The sequence below is a fragment of the Xiphophorus maculatus genome, chromosome 5 (assembly GCF_002775205.1).
Source record: "Xiphophorus maculatus strain JP 163 A chromosome 5, X_maculatus-5.0-male, whole genome shotgun sequence".
Lineage (NCBI taxonomy): Eukaryota > Metazoa > Chordata > Actinopteri > Cyprinodontiformes > Poeciliidae > Xiphophorus > Xiphophorus maculatus.
The window spans coordinates 470,178-494,571 of NC_036447.1; the positions used below are offsets into that span (position 1 = coordinate 470,178).

The following is a 24,394-nucleotide window of genomic DNA, read 5'->3' on the forward strand; positions in this document are numbered from 1 at the left end:
GTGGCTGCTGCTGATTGCGAGACTTGCTTTGTGTTTAATGGGAGAAGCGAAACAGGTGTATCCTATTGGAGGTGGTGATGAACAAGCCCAGGCAAGCAGGCTACCGACTTTGTTCGGTAGCCTGCTTGCTACTTGCTAATCAGTAGGTGGGATCAAAACACTTTGTTTCTCTCTCTCGCTTTTTTGTAACGAGTAACTAAACAACACATTGAAAATGTATCGGAGTAAAAGTACGCAATTAAGTTCGGAAATATAGTGAAGTAAAAGTGAAAGTCATCAAAAATTTTCATACTCGAGGAAAGTATGAAGTACTCCAAAATATACTTAAGTAAAGTAGTGAAGTATTTTTACTTCGTTACTACACAACACTGCACAGGAGATTGTGATTGACAGCGCTAAAACCCGCCTCCTGCCTCTGATTGGTTGTTTCTCGATGGGAGAAAGCAGAGGAAATAGATTTTTAACAGATTATCTGTCATGCTAAACTGTCACAATATAATGTCAGTTTTAACAAATATGTGAAAACATTTTTCTAAAAGTTACAAACTGCAGCTTTAATTTCACTCAGGAGGTTTAGAGCTGCTGCTGACTGACTCACCTGTTAAGTAGTAAAAGGTACAGAGACACTTTAAATATATGAATATCTTGGTCATTTCTTTCCTTAATTCATTAAATGCTAATGGAAAGGAAGCAAACAGTCTGTAGCTAAGCTAAGTATGCTACTACCTCTCAGAGAAAAACTGGGTTATAAATTGACTCAATTCTCTCTCTGTCTATTTTTCATTTTTTTATATTTTTCTTAGCAGCTTAGTAACACTCAGTGGTTCTTGTTTTCCACTGTCTGCTGCTGAACATCGTCACCAGGAACCATTTCATGCAGATCCAGGAGGTTCAGGGCGAATATGGATGTGTTTGGTTTTTACTGCTAAAAACTATTTTAGAAAACACAATATGATTAATTTTGTAATTGACAGGGCTACAATTTTTTTTTGTATTTCTATGAAAAAATAAATAAATAAATTCCCAGGCCCCCTGTCGGTCAGGGGGCCTGGGAATTGGCATAACTTTCCCTCCCTGGAGCCAGCAGTTCCCCTCCAGAACAGTTGGTGGCAGCAGTGAATGCATATATTTATAAATACAGCTGTACATTTATTCACTTCAAGAAAAAATTATCGGCCTTTAGTGAATTATTTTTGAAAATATGTATGTTGTGCTCCAAAGTGGCTCCAACGCTGAACAACGCTGGCCCCACCCGAGGGAACATTTTTCTGGCCCCGCCCCTGTGGGGAACCGTTGAAGGTTCTTCCTGCGACGCGTCGCTCTCCTCCGCCACCTGGTGGAGCTTCCTGTTAAGGTCTGACCGCGCCGTGACTCAACATGTTCCTTTAAATCGGACGAAGAAGCGAGGTAAGAACTTTGTGTCCAGAACAGATTCCACAGCGAACCTCTAAATAGTGACGCTGCTGCTTGGTGGGTATGGAAGGCCATCCAGGCCAAAAATACGAGACTTTTAACAGGTAAACAACAGGATGTTTACACATTGCTATCGTGTTAACAACATATCAACAACATGTTAACATGTTGAGAGTATGAAAATGTTCATGTTCTGTTTGGTTTTTAAACTAAATAATCCTTAAAATAAAGGGGTGTGGTCACAGATGGGTCTGGTTCTGGTACTGACCCATTCCAATGAATTGAGCTTAGACTCTAAAGTAAATCAGTTTTTATTAACATAAAGAGGACCGGTCAGGCTTCTGGTTCTGACTTCCTGTCCACTCCGTCAGCTCCGACCTGGACTGGACCAGACCAGATCCGGTTCGGTCAGTGATGAGGCCCACAGGAACTCCAGAACACGGCTTTATTCCCAGCTACCCTACATCTGAATACAAAACAAGAAGCAACACATCAGATTTGGCAAAATGAATCTTTGAAATCGGCGGCTGCAGCAGAGAGAAGCACCGTATGAGGAGAAAACCACAGAAGAAGAAGAAGTCCTCCTCACAGCAGAAGACAGATGACGGATTCATCCGCTGCTGAAAATAGTCCCAGACAAGTCTGAGTGTCAGCGTGAAAGCTGGTTGGTTTCATCGTTCTGTGACTGAACTCAAAGTTTCTCAATGAAACAAAAATAGACAGAAAACAATCAGAACACTCAAACGGATCCGGTTCTGATCCGAAGTTCTGATCCGGCCCGGGTTTTCCTTCCAAGCAGCCAGAAGATTCCAACATGAGCCCAATCCGGCTCAGACGTCCCGGTGGTTCTGGTGGGACTGGGATGGACCGGACCTGGAGAACCGAACCAGTTTGACCAGTTTAATTTGGCTGCATTGAAGTAGACCACGAAGGACCGGATCAGAACCTTTAAACAGAACCGTTCTTCATTCTGGTCTTTAGTGAACAGATGCGGACCGGTTCTGCTCCGGTTCAGACCGGGTCAGAACCGGTTGTGTTCAGCTGAAGACCAGCCCGGTTCTGGTGGGGCAGAGGAACGGGGAGCGGTTCTGGCCCGGCTCAGTTGAAGGCCTCCTTGTTGATCCACATCAGGGTCCGGGTCTCGTTGGGTTTGCACTCGTACTCGATGTTGCTGAAGTTGTTGCCGAACTGGCAGTGCTCCCGCTTGTAGTAGTTGTAGAACTTGACCTGCCAGACCGTCTCGAACGACCCGGCCTTGTTGAACTGCAGAGACAGAACCAGCATCAGAACCAGAACCAGCATCAGAACTGTTCATGTTCAGGTTCATCTGCTGAACTGAACCTATTAGTTTTGGATTTAAAAACAGGCATGTTTTTGGGCTCCTGGCCCGGTCCGGTCCGGTCCGGTCCGCCGGCAGGTGGCTGTTCAGAACCTGAGGCTGGCCTTGCTGCAGACATTTCTATCTATGTGTAATTTCTATAGTCGAGCTGAAATGAAAAGCATTGAGGAATCTCTGAAATAGTCGCTGAGTTTCATGGCAGGAAATGAACTTTGACCCTTCATGGCGTCAGTCAGACTGCTGAGCAGAAGCTCAGGTTTTATAAATCTTTATTATTTTACATTATAATAAAATATTGATACGGGAGGCAGAGCGGGAAATGCGGTAGTTTCACGACCAAAACGGGAAACTTGGCGGGTCTGATGTAAACGGACCCCTGAGGATAAATCGAGGCTCCAGTTCCTCTGAGGTTAAAGGTCAGCAGAGCCCCCATGTTCCTCTGAACTCCCTCAGGTCTCAGTACCTCCTTGGGGTCACGACCTCACCTCTATGCTGACTTGGACGGGCTGGCGGTCTCCGCTCTTGGTGTGTGGGACGCCCTCGGTGTCGTAGCGCCCGTGGTAAACCACCGACTCCTCGTCTCTGGACTGCTGCTCCAGAGGGAACACGATTCCTCCGATGTTCATGTTGCTGCGAGGAAGAGGAGGAAGAGGAAGGGCTCGTCACATGACCTCAGGGGTCGGACTCACGGTCCAACCTGGACTCTGAACCAGAACCTGGAATCCAGAGCTGGAGGAACGTGAGCCAGAAGTTTTCCAGAATTCTTCCTGTTGAATTTTGGAATCAGTTTTTCAGAAACGCTTCTGGAATATTCTGAGGGGGGCTCGGGGGGCCGTGGCCCCACCTGAAATATACCCCCCATACAAAGACTGTCTTAACAATCAAGACAAAAACCTAATTAATAAAGAAAATCCATATCATGACATACATATAAATCCTATTTTCTTCTCTGTGTTCTTCATCCCTTACTTAGTTGCAACATCCTAAAAAATGTTTTTTTTTTTAGTTTTCACACCTAAGAAATTATTGATCATTTCTTTTTTTCTGAAGTTGCACCAAGAAATAAAGAAGAAAAAATAAATTAGACCTTTTTTCTTTACTTTTTGTGCCACTCTAAGAAAAAAAAGGATTTATATATAATTTCTTTTGTGCTTTTATTCTGAAGAGATGAAAAAAGAGGACATTATATATAATTTTCTTTTTTGTTATAACGCCATCATAAAAAATGAAGAAGAAAAAAAGGGATGATTGAAATGGATGTTTTTGGGGCGCCTGCTCCTGGGGGACATTCTCTGGGACCGCCCCTGCTGTGACGCAGCATTATGACGACATTATGACGTTCATAAACACATTTCTCCTCATTTCATTAAATTGAGAGCTTCTGTTGTTTTAAGGAGTCACGTGTCTCCAGGTTATTACCAATAATTATCGGGAATATTGGCTGATTTCTCTGAAGGAGCTTCAACCTGAACCCGCATCATTTATTCAGGGGGTGTCGGATGCTGCGGCCTGCAGGAGGAAGAGGAGGACGAAGAGGAGGCCGCTCTCTTTTCTTCGTCCTCCTCTTCCTCTCCTCTCCTCTCCTCTCCTGATGACCTCTGACCTCCCACCCCCGCCGTGCAGCGCGCAGGGATCTTACGTGGCCTCCAGGGCTCCGGGCTTCACCGCCACCTCGACCCGGTACTTGGAGCCGGTCAGCAGCTTGATGGTTCGGCTCTGGCCGAAGCGGGTTCCGTCCACCTTGAAGAAGACGGGTCCGTCGTTCGGCTGGATCCGGAGCGCGACCTGGATGGTGATGATCGGCGGGACGTCGTCCATGTTCCCGGGATGCGGCTCCGGCTGCTGGAGGAGAGGATGCTGAGAGGGACCAGCGGCTTCCGGTCGCACCTTTCACAATAAGAGCTGAGCCAGCCCTGGCTCAACACTGATGACGTCATTTCCGAACTTTTTAGTTTAGGGTTGTTTATTTTTTAGTTTTCCGTTTTTTCCATTTGATCGTGTTTGGAGCTTCATGTCGTTTTAGTCATTTAAGCAAATAAAGTGACACGTTTCAGTTTTTAAATGTTTGGATCAAGTTGTCATCATAACTCCGATTATTTCTCTTCTTGTGTTTTTTATTTCCTTTAAACTTAATTTACGGTGATCGATTATCAGTGTTCAATAATTCAGATCAAAATGTTCAGCTTCTTCTTTGACTTGTGGTCATTTCAACTATTATACTGTACATTTAGAAATATTTCAAATTCTATTGACTTTTCAGCCACATAGAAAAACATCTCAGAAATTCAGAAACGTTTTGCTCTCTGGCAGTTCAAGCTAAAAACCATCAAAGCTTTAATCAGTCGTTCAGCTGTTGTCAAATTACTCAGATTTTTGACATGTTTTATGTTTTTAAATCATGATTGAGGTTTTATGCAGGTTTTCAGTTTTACAGTGTAATCCAGAGGCTGAATGCTCTGCAGAAACAGTTGATGCATGAAAACGTCTGTCTGCTCCAGGGAACATGAGCGAATGTAGCGTAGCTGATTCTGCGTTGTGTCTTGTAGAAGAGTGACCACAGCCAGACCACAGCTGATTGGAAAGCACTTTTAATGATCCTGCATTCAAATGGCAGAAAATAGTAATCAAGAACAGGCTTTTCTTTTCACAGTGTTCCACAGCGCCTTCTCCCACGGGATCCGAACAGAAAGAGCCTGTGACTTGTGTAAAGTAACACATTTACCTTGCAAAATAAAAACAATTGCAACACTAATTAATAACTAAGCCCAAACATGGACATAATAATCTTAAACAGTACATGAATAAGAAAAGAAATAATTAAACAGAATAATTAAACCAAATAATCCCACCAAAAATAATAATGAAACATCACATACCTGCATTCAAATGGCAGAAAATAGTGATCAAGAACAGGCTTTTCTTTTCACAGTGTTCCACAGCGCCTGTTTAATCATGAACAATACTATTTTCAGCACATAGATGAAGCAATGCTTCATGTATCAGAAGAGCAGCTAGATAACTGCTAACTGCAGGTTAAGTGCTTCAACACCCATTGTTTTACAAAAACAGTAATAAAACTAACACTTATTACCCTTAAAATACACTTATTAAACACAAAAAGCAAAACTTCATACCTTCTCCCACGGGATCCGAACAGAAAGAGCGCGACGGAAAGCGTGGGAAAACCTTTCACAGGTTATAATGGTATGACCCGATAACTTTTCTTTTTAAATTTCGAACTGATACTTTAAACAACAATCTATGAACTCAATATGTTAAACATTAAAGGTAATAATTCACAGTTTTATTCACAACATATTAAATTTGAATAAAGATAATAATTTTGGGACAGGAAGTTACCCACTGTTTTGAAATGGATTGGTCGTCTTTTCAAAATAAAAGCTGTCGGTGCTCATATAATTTCCTACCGGAATAGCTTCTCACTTTACAATCTAGTGTAATAACATCACACTGCTACACGAACATGAAATTTATGTTTTATCATGAAGTGAGGAACCACTCCACTGGGCCCAACCAGGTTTTCACTGTAACCAGTTCTGACTCTCAGCTCAGGATATTTTATACCAGTTGCTGTTTTAAATGAAGAGTCTGTGTGAGGTGATGCGCTTCAGGCTGAGGATCAGTTTCGTCCCTCCAGAACCTTCTGGTCGGTTCGTTCAGCAGAATTTCAACGATTTAGTTACAAGTTTACATTTCATTCATTTTACTAGATGAACATGAGACCGCTATGATCAAGTCTGTGGGAGAAGGACAGTAAACAGTTTATGTAGAGGTGATTCCTTTGTCTGGTTAGGGTTAGGCGTAGCAAAAACGAACAGAAGTCAATACAAAATCCTCAGTTTGCACAAAGTACAAGGATGTTTATTTGCACATTAAATTAATATGTTTTAAATGGGGAAAAAAATAACCAGCATTGACGTGGCTTCTCATTTTAAAACGTAGAACAACCAAGCATTCAGTGAATCACATTGTTATGTTACCTGTTTGTAAGGGAGAGGCTGCCGGCGCCAGCGTCAGCTTGCGATGCCGAGTGTAAGGTTTCTTCAGCAAAGAGAGGAGAAGAAGTGATCTTCACGTTTGCAGGCAAGTTTTCTACATTTAAAACAAAGTATTTAGCTTGATTTATTTTGTGTGGAAAAGTTGACATCCTCCACATGAACAGAGTTGTTTCCAACCCTTAAACAGAAATAACACGCTGATTAAAATCCCTTTAAATATACTGTCAATATGGTTTTTACATACTTGTTAATTCAAATTCAAAAATACTTAATTGATCCCAAAAGGAAATTACATGTTTTTGTAACTAATATTATTATTATTTTTAAGATTTTATTGGCTCTAGTGACCTTTATTTGACAGTGAATTGACAGGAAAGAGGGTAATGAGAGAAGGGGGAAGACATGCAGCAAAGGTCGCCAGGCCGGGAATCGAACCTGCGACAGCCGCGTTGAGGACTAAGGCCTCCATATGTGGGTTGTGCTTAACCCCTGCACCACCACAGCACATCCCTTTGTAACTAATATTAATTCAAATTCTTCAAAGAGTTATTGTAGACAGTGATGACTTTTGGCAGGAAAGATTTCTTGTAGCAGTCTGCATTGCAGCAAATTTGAAGAAGCCTCTGACTGAAGACACTATTTTCCCAAAGCAATCTCATGAAGAGGATAGTTTAGAGTGAAACAGATAAAGAGTGAAAAAATCGATCTGCTTCAGCTCCTTCCAGTGCTGCTATTGCCATCTGAAGAAATGGTCACAAAGTGTGCATGAGCTGGTCAAAAACAGCCAATCAGAACCAGAAGGAGGGTCAAAGTGCTGCCAATCAAGCTCCTGTACACTGCTTAGTGTATTAATGGAGGAGGAACAACTTACAGTTTCAGGAAAAACTGTTATCTGCCATGCTAACTAGCTTTAGCATTCCTGGCAGACTCTATCTATCAGGAATAAGCCGTAGTAAATACAAGAGTGTATTAGAACAAAAAAGAAGTAAATTTCCATTAAAAAGCTAAAAGAAATATTAACTTAATCTCAAAACTTTTGTAGAAAAAACTTTACCATTTCTGAGTTTCAAAAGTTTAGAACAAGTTAGAAAAACTCTGAAATTTTCAGATTAACCTAAAAAAAATTATTTAAAAAACCCCAAAAACAACAGCAAAAAAAACCTTGACAATTTCTGGGTTTGAAATGTCTAAAACAGGGGTCACCGACCTTTCTCAGACTGGGAGCTGCTTCACGGGTCCAGAGTAACACGAAGGGCTACTTGTTGATACAGACATAAATGTTCTTGGCTCAGCCTTTATAACAATAATATATATACTGTATGTATTTATACATGCTGCCTGATCATATTAATGTTAGGGACTACTCACAGTAGTTATCAGTAATAATTTACCATGGCAGATATGGTTAATTGCTATATTGTGATCAGAAGTTCTTGGTTCAGAGTTTTAAGTTTGATTCCCTTTTGGAGATTTTCTGTGTGATTCTAAATTTCCCACCAGTGACTGAGAGCCTGGATCGGTGCTGCTGCTGCACGGCTGGACAAACTGAGTACCTTGAGATTTTCCTTTGAATAAAAAAAGAAAATAATAGTTCTTGTTTTATTATCTAACCCTCTTTACTATTAACAAAATTGTGGATTTATTTGCCGGTTTATTTGCTTTTTTGAGGTTTTGCCAACTGAATAACTGATGGGTCACCCGCTGGCTGACATGCACTGGGGAAAACCCTGGATATACAGCACAGACCAAAGGTTTGGACACAACCGTGTGTCCAAACCTTTGGTCTGTACTCAATACAGACCAAGTGGCTGACACCAGCAGATGCGCTGGGGGAAACCCTGGACATACAGTACAGACCAAAAGTTTGGACACACTTTCTCATTGAATTCAATGAGAAGATGTGTCCAAACTTTTGGTCTGTACTGTATGTATAAACATCAGTGACTCCTGGATTCCTGGGCTTCTCACCCCGTCTCTAAGGGAGCCCAGAGACCCAACGGAGAAAACCCCTCCAGTATAACAAGGCAGCTCCCAGGAGGGGCACTCTCCAGTACCCCCTCCAAGGACTTAAAAAGGTGGGTAAACAGTCAGAACCCGACCCAAACCCGTAGGTAGAGGGAGAGGCTATCCTCTTGTTCACCCCAACGTACAGGCACCAAGATGGAGGCAACAAGAAAGCCCACTCCTGCCCAGCGCCTCTCACAAGGGGCAACTCCAGGGTGGGAGAACATCCAACCCGAAGAGTTTTTGCGGCGCTAGTGGCTCGTATTTTTCTGACAGCAGGCAGACAGGAAGGAGGGCGAGGAGAGGGGGGAAGACATGTGGCAAAGGTCGTCAAACCCGCGACGTGCGTTTCGAGGACTAAGGCCTCCAAACGTGGTGTGTGCTAACCCCCTGCGCCACCACAGCACACCCCGAGTCCGACTATTTCTAGCCGGAACACATCGGCTGTTTTCGGGCTGAGCCCGGCCGGGCTCTGTGGGTTAAACCCCGGCCACCAGGGGCTCCCCAACGTGCCCCGCCCCCAGGCCTGGCTCCAGGGTGGGACCTCATGTAGGGGCGAGCAGAACCACTGTTTCCAATGGTCGTTTTCATCATAAGGGATCTTTGGGCTGCACTTGGTTCTGGTTCCTCACCTTGGACCTGTCTGCATTGGGTGGCCCAACCAGAGGCATGAAGCCCCGACAGCATAACTCCTAGGATCACTGGGACACTCAAACCCCCCCACCACGATAAGGTGGCAGCCCATGGAGGGGACGTGTAAATGTGTGTGTGTGTGTAAATATTAAGTAACCTATTAATTATGTAAGAAAGAGAGAAAATGAGAGAGAGGAAGAAAGTTGTTATTTAACACGAGGAAAAGAGCATAATGTGGTGGGAAGCATATTCTGACTGTTGGTCCAGTTGTGAGGTGAAATGTATGTTTTAGTTTTTTTAGTCTTTTAGGCTCGAATAAAGTTTTTTAGGCCATTATTTAACAGGTTTAACAGGAAATTAGGAGGAGAGAGAAGGGAAAGACATGCAGCAGATTCTGCAGGACTGGGAATTGAACCCAGGTTGACAAACCAAACCTAGAAGTAACATCAGAAATAAAACAGAATTTGCAGTTTTACTATAAAGCTGGTTAAAAAATAACTGGATTAGGCATTTCCTGCCCCTTTTCTTCTCTTTTATACAAGCAGACAACACATAAGCTCAACAACACAAAAGCTTTATATTTATTACAAAATGTTCATCTAAGAATTGATTTCTTCCTGTAATGGAAATAATTTCTGATTAAGTTCTCTGTTTTCATATTTTCATAGATTGTTCTTCTTTTTACCTTTTCTACAGTTTTTCATGTTAAATTGCACTTTTTTGTTAAGTTTGTTAAACTATCTTGAATCTGTATTTCTAAATAAAGACTAACAGAAAGATCACAGTAACTTTTATTTATGATAAAACCTGTTTTTCCTTATAACAAACAAACCAGATATAACAAGTTTGAGCTTCTTCATGGTCCGGAGTATTAAATTATGATAACAATTATCATCTAATATTATGTACAGATTAACTCTAATCTTAATTTAACATCCTGGAACCTGAAGAAATCCAAACCTGTTAAATCAGCTTTTTTATGTTTGGTATAAAAAGAAACAGGATTTATCAAAGAAAAAAGGTGAATGGACTGAACTTGTGTCGTGCCTTGCTAGTCATGTTGACCACTCAAAGCGCTTCACACTACAGTCACATTCACCCACACACACATTTACACCCACATGCAGGTCGGGGGGCAACTTGCCGCTAAGTGCCCCACCCCGGGGCAGCTCAACATGTGGCTCAGGAAGCTGGAATCGAACTTACAACCTTCTGGTCATAAGACGACCACTCTACCACCGAGCCACAGCCGCCCTAAAAAAGCCACTGCATGATCCTTTTGCTAATCTTCTTTAAAATACAGATTTAAACAGAATAACGAGCTACAATTCAGTGCAATTTAATATAAAAAGTGAGTAGAAAAGGTAAACTAAAGGACAAACCATAAAAGCACAAGTACAGTGAAAATAAACAGAAATCGTTACTATTAAAAGAAGAAATTTTAATTCTTAAATCGATACGTTGCTATAAATACTGAGCCTAGTTGCGGCACTGAGCCGCCTGCCACTAAACCAGCGAAGGGAAAAGGGCTAACGTTCGGCTAATTCAATTCATTTTACAGGTTTAACAATAATACTGGACATGGTTGGAGTTTCTTAAAGTGTTTTGGGGGCAATTTGCAGTGACCAACTGACCTGACCTACATGTTTTAGGAGATGTGGGGGGAACCGGAGCACCCGGAGAAAACCCACGCAAACACGGGGAGACCATGCAAACTCCACACAGATGGTCTCTGTGAAGATGCAGCGCTAGCCGCTGCACCACCGTGCTGCCCACGTTTTTTCCAATCGGGTCGGGAAGGGATCTATTTTCTAGTTAGTCGATGGGAAAAAACTTCATGGTTTTTAAATTTCCTCTTGACGGAGCGTGGCATGGCGCCCCGTTCACAGACCTCTCACGTGTTTCTCCTCTAAATATCAAAATCAAGAACATTAAACATGTTCTTGATCGTCTTCAATCTTTTGGGTTTTTTTTTGGCTTTTTCAATCGCAGAATGTTTTGGACTTTTTTCCAAATTGAAAATTTTGATTTTTTCTTTTTACCATCCTTCTCCTCTTGGAAAACTGGGATGTGGTTTTGATGGAGATCTTCTTCCTCAGCTGTCACAGTGTCGGGCAGCAGTACATCCTCTCTTTCTCTGTCCAAATCATTTATCATACAACTTTTCTCCTGCTGGTATTTTGCTGCTTCCTGTTTCAATGCAGTGACATCAGTTTCGTACAGACGGTTTAACTCCAGGTACAAACTGTTAACCTTCTCCAACTCAGCCTGGACACTCCTTTCCTTGTCCTGAAGGAATTGAATCTCAGTTGTTGTTTTATCTTGGAGGACGGCAAACTCAGCTCTCATATTGTCTAGAAGTGCCATGTCCTCCTCTGATTTCTCCAGCTGAGCTTTTCTCTCCTGCTGGTACGTTTCAGCCTGCTGCTGGATATCCATAATGTCTCTTTCATATTTACATTTTAGCTCCTCGTAGAAGAAGTTAACCTGATCCAGTTCATTTATCAGCTGCTTCTCTCTCTTTTGCAGAACTGTGATTTCTCTGGACATGTTTTGATAGAGCTCCTCCTTCTCAGCTCTCAGGTTCTCTAGATGCTCCTTGTCCTCCTCTGATTTCTCCAGATGATCTTTTCGCTCCTGATTTATCTGCAGCTGAAGGTTTTCGACTTGTTGTTGCAGCTCACAATTGTTTCTTTCATGCATAACCTTCTCTTTCTTTTCTCTGTTTGAAAGAGCAGTTTCCTCCTGGTTTATCTTCTTCTGGTACGTTTCAGCCTGCTGCTGTATATCCATCATGCCTCTTTCATATTTACATTTTAGCTCCTCGTAGAAGAAGTTAAACTGGTCCAGTTTTATCATCTGCTTCTCTCTCTTTTGCAGAACTGTAATTTCTCTGGACATTTTATGGAAGAGCTCCATCTTCTCAGCTCTCAGATTGTTGATAAGCTGCAGATTTTCATTCGTTCTTTCTATGTTGGCGTCTTTCTCATCTGTCGCCTCCTGCCGATATCTTTCCACGTCTTGCTTTAGTGAAGAAACTTCGCTTTCATATTTGCAGGTCAGTTCATTGTATGAACGTTTGATCAGATTTAATTCTTCCTGCAAAAGTTTCTCACCGTCTTGCAGGAATGAAATCTTTTGGGACATTTCTTTAAACATGTTGTCCTTCTCAGCTCTCAAGTTCTCCAGCAGTCGTTGTTCTTCACTCAGTCTCGCTTCATAAAGCTTCTGTGTCTCGGCCTCCTGCCTCAGCAGAGCATCGGCTGCTTCATACTCAGAGCGCAGTTCCTCGTAGGAAGTCTGGAGTTTGTCCAGATCTTCTTGGAGTCCCTGACTTTTCTTCCTCTCAGCCTCTATTTCAGCCACAAATGCTTCCTGGCTGAGGAGGTGGGCCACCTTTAACTCCTCCAAGTCTTGTTGCAAGTTCTTCTTCTTCATGTATTTCACATTGTTGTGAACCTTGGAAGCAATGACCGCAGCGTTACAGACTGCTGGATCACTGAACTTCTCTAGTCTCTCAAGTTCCCTCTTTGCCTCTTTGGCCTGGTTGATAAACGTTTCTTTGAGAGTTTTTTGCTTTGTTAACTGGAGTTTGGTCTCTTCCAGCTCGGCCTCCAGGTGGGACAGTTTCTGGTTGTCTTCAAACCTCCCGGCTCTCTCCATTTCCAGAAGGTAACTCAGCCTGTGGATTTCCCCGTGTAAGGCATTCGGGTGTGCAGGAGGGAACCTGCCTTGGGGGTTTTGCTGGCCTCCCCTTCTCGCGTGGGGTCCCATCATCCCACGGTGGTATCTCGGCGTATAATGAGACATTTTCTCCTAAATACAATCAGTAAAATCCTCGATTGGTAAACTACCTGAAAGAGCTTTGCGTCTGAACTGGTCAGTGATATTGCAAGCAATGAAAAATATGCAGAATTGTGTTACATACAATCCTACAGTTGATGACATCACAGACTGAATCGCCAGTGACATCACAGAATCTTCCTTTGCTGGTGGAGTGACATCATTCCACCACCAAATATCTTCCTCTTTATTCTTGTTTACATTCAAAATAGTCCATGATTCAGTCGTTTTTAATCAAATATCAGGGAATCAAACTCATTTCCATTTTGGGCCAAAATCTGAATGTTCATAAAGTTCCTGTTGCGCCGGATCGTATTGATAAAAACCAATTCAATTGTTAAAATATCAATAAATAGGTGTTTCAGCATCCAATAAGTGTTTCTTAAAATAACATAATATTGAACATCTTTTCACACTAATCAGTCCATCCAGGATTGTTTTTGTGGTTTTCTGCCATCAACATCACAGATTTCATGGCGCTAATTTAGAAATATTCGTAAGGAATTTTTACGATATTTGCGCTAATAAATGATGTTAAATGTGACCTTTTATTAATCGCTCTATCGGTCATGGACTATAACTTGACATCAAGTCAGGCTGAGACAGCGCTCACTTGAACCAAAATGTTTTTGGTCAATTTTGAGAAAAACTTTTGATAAAATCAGAAAAAATGTGGGGATCTGTTGATTTTTGTGGTTATTTATTTATAACAACATGAAAAAGTAAAAGATAAAAACTATAACTATTGATTTCTAAATGTGGTGGGATGGTGTTCCACCCTCCCAACTATGTGCACCAGGTGCAGTTGATTGGTGGGCGGGGCAGATAGCTTTATAGCTGAGCAGGCCGCTGCCAGGTGTGTGTCTTTGTTTCCCTACATGTCGGCTGGTGTGCTTGATCCGCTCATCTGAATCGTAAGTGTCATTTTGTACCATCTGGCTGGGATTGTGGTTGGGTTCTGGTGCCATCTATACCTGCAGTGCGTTTCTGCAGCGTTGCTCTGCTGGCGTTAGCGGCTGCAGCTGGAGGTTGTTGCTGCTTCCATCTAGCCTGCTGATCCTCTCTCTCCCTGGTCGGCTGTGCTGCTATTCCTGGGTAAGCTACCTGTTTAGATTTTAATTTACTTTACCTGAATCCACGGGTTTTTAATGTGTTTTTTTGGTTTAGGATTGTCTTGGAGTTGCAGCGCTTGGACGCTCTGCTGTCTTGTCTTGCTGGTGTTTGTTTGGGCCGCTCTGAAGGAAACCTGTTGCTGATTGGACCGGCTGAGCGAGCGGGACCGACTCCTCTGGCCCATTGAAAGGCATTGAAATTGGACAACGACGATTTGTTCCACCGTTTAAAGTGTTTGTGTTTTTTCCTTTTACAGTTTGTTTGCTTATTATTGAAATTACTAATGAGTTTGCTTTTTTTGTTTTGATTTACTAATTTGTTTTCTCTACACTGCATGTTTTGTTTGTTCATTAATTTTTTTGGAATAATTCAAATTGTCTTTTATTTCACATGATCCGTTTTCCTCTCCAGGGACAGTAGTAGGCCAGAGCCATGCTTTTAAAAAGAAATGTTTTAATGAAATTGTTTAAATAAAATATTGTGAACTATTCCGTGTTCTGGTGCATCTTGTTTTAAAAAGACGCCCCCTGCTGGTCACATTTGGCGCTGTGAGCAGGATGCACCATTGAACACAGATTTGTCTTTTTTTGTATGTGTGTTTAGGGTCTTAACTGTGTTTTGTGTGTTTTTGTTCATGGTGTTGTAAGACAAGACAGCAGTAGCTATCCAAGGAAGACTTACCTGTGGGTTCAGGATTTACTTTTACTGTTTTTTTTTGGTTTTTAGAGTTTCCTTTTGGTAGTCTTCCCTTGTAGGTATGGAGGAGGTGGCGTGGCAGCCGGTGGATGGAGTGGGTCAGCAGAATGTGACGGCTGGAGGTTCGCCGGGTGCCGCTCCTTCCCCAGCTGTGGCTGGTGGTGTCATGCCTGCTGGCGCTGTAGTTGCTGAGCGGTTGGTGGTTGTGCCCAGGGACCGACGATGTCCCATGTTCGGTGGTAGGACTGCATTGGGATCGGTGAGTGGATTGAGGAGGCCCAATCATGTATTCGGGCCCGCCATTTGTCAGCGGCAGACCAGGCTTTCTTCCTTTTTGATCATCTAGAGGGGGAAGCAAGGGAGGAAATAAAGTACCGCACCAGTGCAGAGAGGAATGATCCAGCTAAGATCTTGGCTATTTTGAGGGAGTTGTATGGTTGCACCGAGTCATATATAACTCTTCAGCATGCATTCTTTTCTAGGAAGCAGCAAGAGGAGGAAACGCTGTTGCAGTTCTCTCTAGCTTTGATGGCCCTTATGGAACCAGTAAAGCAGAATGCTCCTGATGGGTTGTTGAATGCTGATATTCTGCTGCGTGATCAGTTCGTAGAACATGTGTTGGATAGTGCCCTCCGCCGGGAGCTTAAGCAGTATGTTCGGGGACATCCCACTGCCACCTTGCTGGAGGTCCGTGGGGAGGCAATTCGGTGGGAGAGGCAGGGGTTTCCAGGTGGCGCTAGGGAGCGTAGTCATTCTCTCCCATCTACATATGGGCTGCAGTACGGGGTGTATGGCAGCTCTCGGCTAACTCCACCTACTGCTGCCCGCTCGGAGTTTAGCGAGTTAAGGGAACTTCTAAAACAGCAACAAGAGCAGATTAATCAACTCACCCAGTGTTTTGCTTCTCTGCAGACTTCCGTACCACAGGTGCGACCTCCTCGTCCGGGTTCGGTGGTCTGCCACAGGTGCCAACAGCCAGGTCACTTTGCCAGAGAGTGTGATGGTGAGCGGGTTCGTGCCAAGGTTAACTCTGTGGCAAGGCCAGCTAATGTTAACCAGGCGGAAAACTAGCACCCACTGAGCTGCTGAGCCACAACTCAGGTGGGGGAATAGCAGGCTCGCAAACAGCAGCCGCGTCAAAATTGTTGGCATCTTGTCCAGTCATTGATGTCGTCATGGGTGGTGTCTCTGTTACTTGTTTAGTAGATACAGGTCCATGGTGTCGACCATCACTGAGAGCTGTTTTAACAAACATTTTGCATCATTGGGGCATGATCGCCTTCAGTCATGTCACTGGTTACAGCTTCGGGCAGCCAATGGTCTTTCCATCCCATACATTGGCTATTTAGAATTGGATGTCAATCTTTGTGACAAAGTGCTTCCACATTGTGGGATTCTGGTTGTGAAGGATCCCACTAATGTTGGTTCTTCTGTTCCTGGCATTTTGGGAATGAACATAATTAATCGTGTCTACAAAGAACTTTTTGGGGCACATGGCGGCTCGTTCTTTGATTTACCTTCAGTAACACAGTCTCCTGGTCCAGTTGTGGAGGCCTTGCAGCAGTGTCATAGAGTAGCAACTAAGTCCCCAGCACTGTTAACTGGTGCTGTAAGGGTCCGGGGCCCTCGAGCAGTGAGGATAACTGGTGGGGTTATGAAATTTGTAGCTGCAACCTGCCCTGAACAACTTGCTGGTCAGGTTTTATTGTTTGAGCCCCCAGACTCTGGCTTACCAGCTGGCTTATTAGCCTCTCCATGTCTCGTTCAGGTGGAGGGAATGTCTCTTGGGCCACCGGTGTATGGTCTATACAGATAACAACCCTTTGAGTTATCTTCAGACGGCCAAGCTTGGTGCCATGGAGCACCGGTGGGCTGCTCAACTTGCTGCTTTTGATTTTGATATAAAGTATCGTTCTGGACGCAGCAATAACAATCCTGATGCACTCTCTCGCCAGCCAACATCAGGTACCAGCCTGGCAGAACTCTTGTCGTGCACCTCCATCCCAGAGGCTCTTCAGCGTGCCTCATGTCCTGTTCCAGTGTCTGTAACCCAATCTGTGGTGACTGTTCTGCCATCTCATTCTCTGTCTGACCTTTGTGCTTTGCAGGAAGCCGATCCTCTCCTGAAGGACATTTTGGGTTTTTGGAAGAGGCAGGTTTATCCTACTCTTGAGGAGAGACGGTGCTTTCCCAAACTATCCTTGGTTCTTTTGAGACAGTGGGGTCGCCTTGTGGAGAGAGATGGTGTGGTGTACCGTCAAGTCCATCGGTCAGATGGTGGTGAGGAGATTTTACAGCTTGTTTTGCCATCAGTTCTTAAGCAGGATGTTCTGACTCAATTACATCAAGAGCACGGACACCAGGGTGTGGAGCGCACCACCGAGTTGGTACGGCAGCGCTGTTACTGGCCTGGGATGTCTAATGACATTAAACAGTGGGTACAAGAGTGTCAACGGTGCCAGGTTGCTATAAATGTAACATCTAGCTCTGGCACTTTCATGAGTCATCTGTTGGCTTCTCGGCCAAACGAGATCGTTGCCATGAATTTTACCATGTTGGAACCTTCACGAAATGGTCTGGAAAATGTTCTTGTAATTACTGATGTATTTAGTAAATACACAATTGCTGTTCCAACTCAGGATCAGAAAGCAGTCACTGTCGCCCAGGTTTTGCTGACTGAATGGTTCTTTAGATTTGGGGTTCCAAGCCGCATTCATTCAGACCAGGGTCGAAGTTAATAAATGTGTTTTATGAAGTTTCTCTGTAGAGAAATGATGACTGATGCACGATGATTGGTGGTTACATTCAGGAACCAATCAGAACCCAGCAGGATCAGACATGATGCTGCCATGTCCAGACCGGCCGCCAGGGGGCATCCCGAGGGGCGGGCGCCACGCTGTGACCCGGATCAACTGGTTCTGCTGGCCCACTGACATCACTCACATCTCAGACAGGAAACAGGAAGTGGACTGTAAACTTCCAGCTCACATATATTTACACCAAATTCATCCACCATGATCAGATTTCTTTAAAAAACATTAAATATATATATACAGTTATCTGTGTTGCATTAAAGTGAACTCAGAGAAAAAAACACGTTAGAGTCAAAATCAGGGAGAAGTGCCTCATCATCCTCTTCTTCATCTGTCGAGCTCCGCCTGCAGGATCTCCCCCCAGGTCTCTGCGTCCAGCGGCGCCATCTTGCTGCCCAGCAGCTCGTCTGCAGAGCGCACGCCGCTGTAGCGGCCGGCTAGCCAGGCCGCCTTCACCCGGCTGCGGCTGTAGTTCCTCAGCAGGGTCACCTGGTGGGGAAGGAAGCACTGTCAGCTTCCTGTCTGCAGACTGGCCGCCGTTAAAACAACCACAGAGAAAAGGAAACGGGACGAAGGAGGACAGGAAGCAGCAGAGCCTCGATCAAACAGGAAGAGGCTCAGAGACGAAAACATGAGGCTCCATCAGGTTTAAACATCAAACTGGAGTTTTCTGTTCCACTGAAAACGTTTCCATCTGATGACAAACATCCAGAAAGCAGCTGAAGGTCAAAACTTTACCGTAAATTCGACTTTTCCTTCATGTTTTACTAGTTACTCACTGTGGTGAGCTATGCTAGCTGCACTAAGCCTAAAGCGCTAATCATAAACATTAGCGCTAGCATTAACTAACGCGGCACGCCAACATGGTATTTAGCAAATGCTAGTGCATTAGCATTAGTTTCAACTGTGTTGATCCAACCTGTAGATTCACAGCAGAATAAACGTCTTTAGCTGCAGCGCATCATGAGGACAGGAAACGGAAATGATGCCTAAACAGACTTCACCTACTTCAAAATAAGAGCGTGATGAATACCAACTGCTAACAGCTCAAAGCTCTTAACAGCTGATAACCAGCTTCAACATGGATATCAAACATTATTCAACTGAAAGTTCACAAAACAGCCAAGTAAATTAGTGGTTTAGAGTTTATCCAGAAAAGTTTAATTGGGGGAAGTGCTAGATATTTAGCTAAAAGGCTAAACGAAAAAGTAGCTCCACAACTAGCAAATTAGTATATTAGCAGAAGTGACTATGGTCTGGTAAATTAGCAGCAATACTCAGTAAAGACTTTGGACTCAATTCAAACCAGATATTTCATTACTGACCCAAAATGATGGCAACAATTCAGATCAGCTCATTGGTTTATGTACAAATCCATCTATATTGTGACATTTATTTAAACTTTTTTAAACATGTGCAACTTCTGAATTTAGGTAATGCTTTCAAAAGATGTAAACTAATATCCACACACAAAGTGTAATGAAAATAAAAACCCAAATAGAATAAACCTGGTGCAGAAGCGGCTCTGATCCGACGTCAGCAGGGCTCTGTGCCCAGGGCAGCAGCAGACTCACCTTCCAGGAGAGGCCGTCGCTGCGGTCGCTGTCCACCTCCCGGCGACAGACGGCCCGGACCAGCATGCACTGCTGCCTCCACAGCTGCTCGCTGTCATCGATGATGGAGCGCCACAGTTTGCACGTCCTGGAGGCTCTGCACAGGCTTTCTGCGTCCAGCTCTCTGAAGATCCTCACGCTCATCTCCGTGGGAAGAGTCTCTGCGAAGTTCTGAGAGCCGCAAGCTTCCAGGGACGTCAGGCCGGCTCTTCGCTCACAGAGCAGAAACACTGGCGAGGGCCCCGCAGACTCATGCTGCATAATACTGCAACAGGGTGGACCACCTGAGACACACACCCAGTTACACACCTGGAGGGGAGCTGCAGTCCTGGAGCAGAACCAGAACCAACGCTCAGGTCCGGAGGAGCGAGGAGAGAGAGAGATCTTCCTCCAAAGACAGGGAGCTTTCCTTGGAAGTCAAGATGGTTTCATTTTCAGTAAAATAATCTGACATCAAACAGGAAACTAGCTGAACAAAACACAGAAATTACAAAGAAGAAGAAGAAAACACAAATATTCATTTAAAGCTGTCAACAAATCTAAAAACAGGCAATTGTAAGCAGTGGCAGCTGGTGGTGATATTTGAAGGGTGGGCTAGTAGGGTTAGAGTTAGGTATTAGGGTCAATATATCTATCTATATATATATATATATAAAATTCAAAGCGCTATCACGTTATAACGGGATACGTATCTTGTTTAAACGTGATAGTTTCTTGTTTTTAGATAACTATCACGTTTAAACAAGAATCTTATAACGTGATAGCGCTCTGAATTTTTTTTCCTTCGTGAGAGCAATGTGCTTCCATACAATCACACTGATAAAATGAAACAAGATGCAATATGTTTTTAAATGAGGCCTACCTTATTTAAAGAGAAACTCACTCCAACGACTTTTCTGGGACGCAAATAGGCTAAATAATCCACCTCGTTTATGCTAATATTGCTCGCCATCGCTCCTTCTCAGTCTACGCCAACACACTGGCGCTTGAGTCAAGTCCATCGGATTGGATGAATGCTGTGCCCTAGGGGGCGTGGCTAGAAGCCTGTCAATCATTCTGAGCCGTGACAGTAACGCTAAATGACAGTAACGCTAAATGACAGTAACGCTAAATGACAGTAACGTTAAATGACAGTAACGCTAAATGACAGTAACGTTAATTGACAGTAACATTAAATGACAGTAACGCTAAATGACAGTAACGTTAAATGACAGTAACATTAAATGACAGTAACGCTAAATGACAGTAACGTTAAATGACAGTAACGTTAAATGACAGTAACGTTAATTGACAGTAACGCTAAATGACAGTAACGTTAAATGACAGTAACGTTAATTGACAGTAACGCTAAATGACAGTAACGTTAAATGACAGTAACGCTAAATGACAGTAACGCTAAATGACAGTAACGTTAAATGACAGTAACGTTAAATGACAGTAACGCTAAATGACAGTGACGTTAATTGACAGTAACGTTAAATGACAGTAACGTTAATTGACAGTAACGCTAAATGACAGTAACGTTAAATGACAGTAACGCTAAATGACAGTAACGCTAAATGACAGTAACGTTAAATGACAGTAACGTTAAATGACAGTAACGCTAAATGACAGTGACGTTAATTGACAGTAACGTTAATTGACAGTAACGCTAAATGACAGTAACGTTAATTGACAGTAACGTTAAATGACAGTGACGTTAATTGACAGTAACGTTAAATGACAGTAACGCTAAATGACAGTAACGTTTAATGACGGTAACGCTAAATGACGGTAACGCTAAATGACGGTAACGCTAAATGACAGTAACGCTAAATGACAGTAACGTTAAATGACAGTAACGCTAAATGACAGTAACGTTTAATGACGGTAACACTAAATGACGGTAACGCTAAATGACAGTAACGCTAAATGACAGTAACGTTAATTGACAGTAACATTAAATGACAGTAACGCTAAATGACGGTAACGCTAAATGACAGTAACGCTAAATGACGGTAACGCTAAATGACAGTAACGCTAAATGACAGTAACGCTAAATGACAGTAACGCTAAATGACAGTAACGCTAAATGACAGTAACGCTAAATGACAGTAACGTTAAATGACAGTAACGCTAAATGACAGTAACGTTTAATGACGGTAACACTAAATGACGGTAACGCTAAATGACGGTAACGCTAAATGACGGTAACGCTAAATGACAGTAACGTTAAATGACAGTAACGCTAAATGACAGTAACGTTTAATGACGGTAACACTAAATGACGGTAACGCTAAATGACAGTAACGCTAAATGACAGTAACGTTAATTGACAGTAACGCTAAATGACAGTAACGTTAAATGACAGTAACGCTAAATGACAGTAACGCTAAATGACAGTAACGTTAATTGACAGTAACGCTAAATGACAGTAACGTTAAATGACAGTAACGTTAAATGACAGTAACGCTAAATGACAGTAACGTTAATTGACAGTAACGTTAAATGACAGTAACGTTAAATGACAGTAACGCTAAATGACAGTAACGCTAAATGACAGTAACGCTAAATGACAGTAACGTTAAATGACAGTAACGCTAAATGACAGTAACGTTAATTGACAGTAACGCTAAATGACAGTAACGTTAATTGACAGTAGCGTTAAATGACAGTAACGCTAAATGACAGTAACGTTAATTGACAGTAACGCTAAATGACAGTAACGTTAATTGACAGTAACGTTAAATGACAGTAACGTTAATTGACAGTAACGCTAAATGACAGTGACGTTAATTGACAGTAACGTTAAATGACAGTAACGCTAAATGACAGTAACGTTAATTGACAGTAACGTTAAATGACAGTGACGTTAATTGACAGTAACGTTAAATGACAGTAACGTTAATTGACAGTAACGCTAAATGACAGTAACGCTAAATGACAGTAACGTTAAATGACAGTAACGTTAAATGACGGTGACGTTAATTGACAGTAACGTTAAATGACAGTAACGCTAATTGACAGTAACGCTAAATGACAGTAACATTAATTGACAGTAACATTAATTGACAGTAACGCTAAATGACAGTAACGTTAATTGACAGTAACGTTAAATGACAGTAACGTTAATTGACAGTAACGCTAAATGACAGTAACGTTAATTGACAGTAACGCTAAATGACAGTAACGTTAATTGACAGTAACGTTAAATGACAGTAACGTTAAATGACAGTAACGCTATTCTTTTAACGTTAATTGACAGTGACGCTAAATGACAGTAACGTTAATTGACAGTAACGCTAAATGACAGTAACGTTAAATGACAGTAACATTAATTGACAGTAACATTAATTGACAGTAACGCTAAATGACAGTAACGTTAATTGACAGTAACGTTAAATGACAGTAACGTTAAATGACAGTAAGGTTAAATGACAGTAACGCTATTCTTTTAACGTTAATTGACAGTAACGTTAATTGACAGTGACGCTAAATGACAGTAATGTTAATTGACAGTAACGCTAAATGACAGTAACGTTAATTGACAGTAACGTTAAATGACAGTGACGTTAATTGACAGTAATGCTAAATGACAGTAACGTTAATTGACAGTAACGCTAAATGACAGTAACGTTAATTGACAGTAACGCTAAATGACAGTAACGTTAAATGACAGTAACATTAATTGACAGTAACATTAATTGACAGTAACGCTAAATGACAGTAACGTTAATTGACAGTAACGTTAAATGACAGTAACGCTAAATGACAGTAACGCTAAATGACAGCAACGCTGTCAGAAGTGAGCCCTTCTGAAAGACCCAGGGATTTTCCCCAGGTGGTTTGACACCAGGTTTGTTGAAAAAGTAACAAAATGTGATACATTATTTCTAAAATGTTTTTATTTTTAAGTTGTTTATTTTAACAACTTTTTTGTAAATGTCAGGGAGGGCTTAGCCCTACTAGCCCACTTATACCATCTGTCCCAGATTGTAAAGAACCTCGATGGTATTTCAGACTGAACATCTGCAGTTTCACTATAATCTTAAGATTTCTTTTAAAACCTACTATGCCCATGATAAACAAATAAGTCAATAAAAATATAAATAAACAAGTCAATACAAACAGATGAACTTGAAAAGGATAAAACTGGGGGTTGGGGGTTACAGTGAGCCCAGGGCCCCTCTGGACTTCAGATCGGCCCTGCAGGGTGTTTAATCCCCCGGCAGGACTGTCCCTGTCTTTTCTGTTCTCTTTGGACCAAAACGCCCCTGCAGGCTATTAGGACCAGTTCGTTTTTGTCATCGGTCGGTTTGTGAACACACAGAAGACTTTGTTGTCCATCACTGATAGAATATTTGACATTTTTCGGCCATATTTCCTCTATTCCCCGCAGAGCAGAAGCAGTTCCTCAGAAACTGTTTCAGGCTCTAAATCCCAGATAAACTGCGACAATAATTATTAAACTTTCAATCAGAGTTCATAAAAACAGGTCTACCATTTACTTTTTACAAAAAGAAGTGACTGTTACCTGCACTATAGGAAGGCTTCGCAGAGCTCTTTAAATGTCCCAACGGCTGTTTACACTGCGATATGACGTCAACGCGTCATGAAGGTTTGGCGCATGCGTATAAAGCACCCCCGGCCGTTATTTATTTTTAAATTTCTTTCCTTTCTTTTTTAAAATAAATTATTAAAAGTGATTTTTACATAAGAATATTTAGATGGTTTATTAATCAAAAAATATAATTTTGAAAATGTTTTTTGCTTTCATTTACCAATTTAGTTGTATTTTGAGTACGAGCAGCCCACCCATTAAAATTATGAACGCAGTAAAGTGAAAGCAGACATGCAGAATTAAATTGTGTTATCCATTACGATGTAAAATGCTTTGAAAAGTGTATTATATGGGAATATTTTGCAGTT

General features: G+C 42.3%; 3 protein-coding genes across 7 annotated transcripts; all 3 read right to left on the reverse strand.

Annotated features, from left to right (window-relative positions):
- Positions 1 to 1,708: 1,708 nt before the first annotated feature.
- On the reverse strand, positions 1,709 to 4,727 carry LOC102230774 (CB1 cannabinoid receptor-interacting protein 1-like). The gene is made up of 3 exons (XM_005816998.2): positions 4,392 to 4,727; positions 3,238 to 3,382; positions 1,709 to 2,676 (listed from the first exon to the last, which is right to left on the reverse strand). Exons 1-3 carry the CDS (start codon positions 4,568 to 4,570, stop codon positions 2,512 to 2,514), a joined length of 489 nt encoding a protein of 162 aa, XP_005817055.1. The 5' UTR covers positions 4,571 to 4,727; the 3' UTR covers positions 1,709 to 2,511.
- Positions 4,728 to 11,148: 6,421 nt separating this feature from the next.
- Positions 11,149 to 13,229, reverse strand: LOC111608612 (cingulin-like protein 1). Its single transcript, XM_023333658.1, has one exon. The coding sequence runs from the start codon at positions 13,216 to 13,218 to the stop codon at positions 11,362 to 11,364; it is 1,857 nt and encodes a 618-aa protein (XP_023189426.1). The 5' UTR covers positions 13,219 to 13,229; the 3' UTR covers positions 11,149 to 11,361.
- Positions 13,230 to 18,032: 4,803 nt separating this feature from the next.
- fbxo48 (F-box protein 48) lies at positions 18,033 to 24,074 on the reverse strand. 5 transcript variants are annotated; one of them, XM_023333665.1, is made up of 3 exons: positions 24,000 to 24,074; positions 19,448 to 19,951; positions 18,033 to 18,362 (listed from the first exon to the last, which is right to left on the reverse strand). In XM_023333665.1, the coding sequence occupies exons 2-3, from the start codon at positions 19,745 to 19,747 to the stop codon at positions 18,201 to 18,203; spliced, it is 462 nt and encodes a 153-aa protein (XP_023189433.1). In that variant the 5' UTR covers positions 19,748 to 19,951; positions 24,000 to 24,074; the 3' UTR covers positions 18,033 to 18,200. The 5 variants fall into 5 exon arrangements, with proteins under 5 accessions (XP_023189433.1, XP_023189429.1, XP_023189430.1 ...); XM_023333661.1 differs by having other exon boundaries at positions 19,448 to 19,895; positions 24,000 to 24,066; XM_023333662.1 differs by having other exon boundaries at positions 19,448 to 19,955; positions 24,000 to 24,059.
- Positions 24,075 to 24,394: the final 320 nt, after the last annotated feature.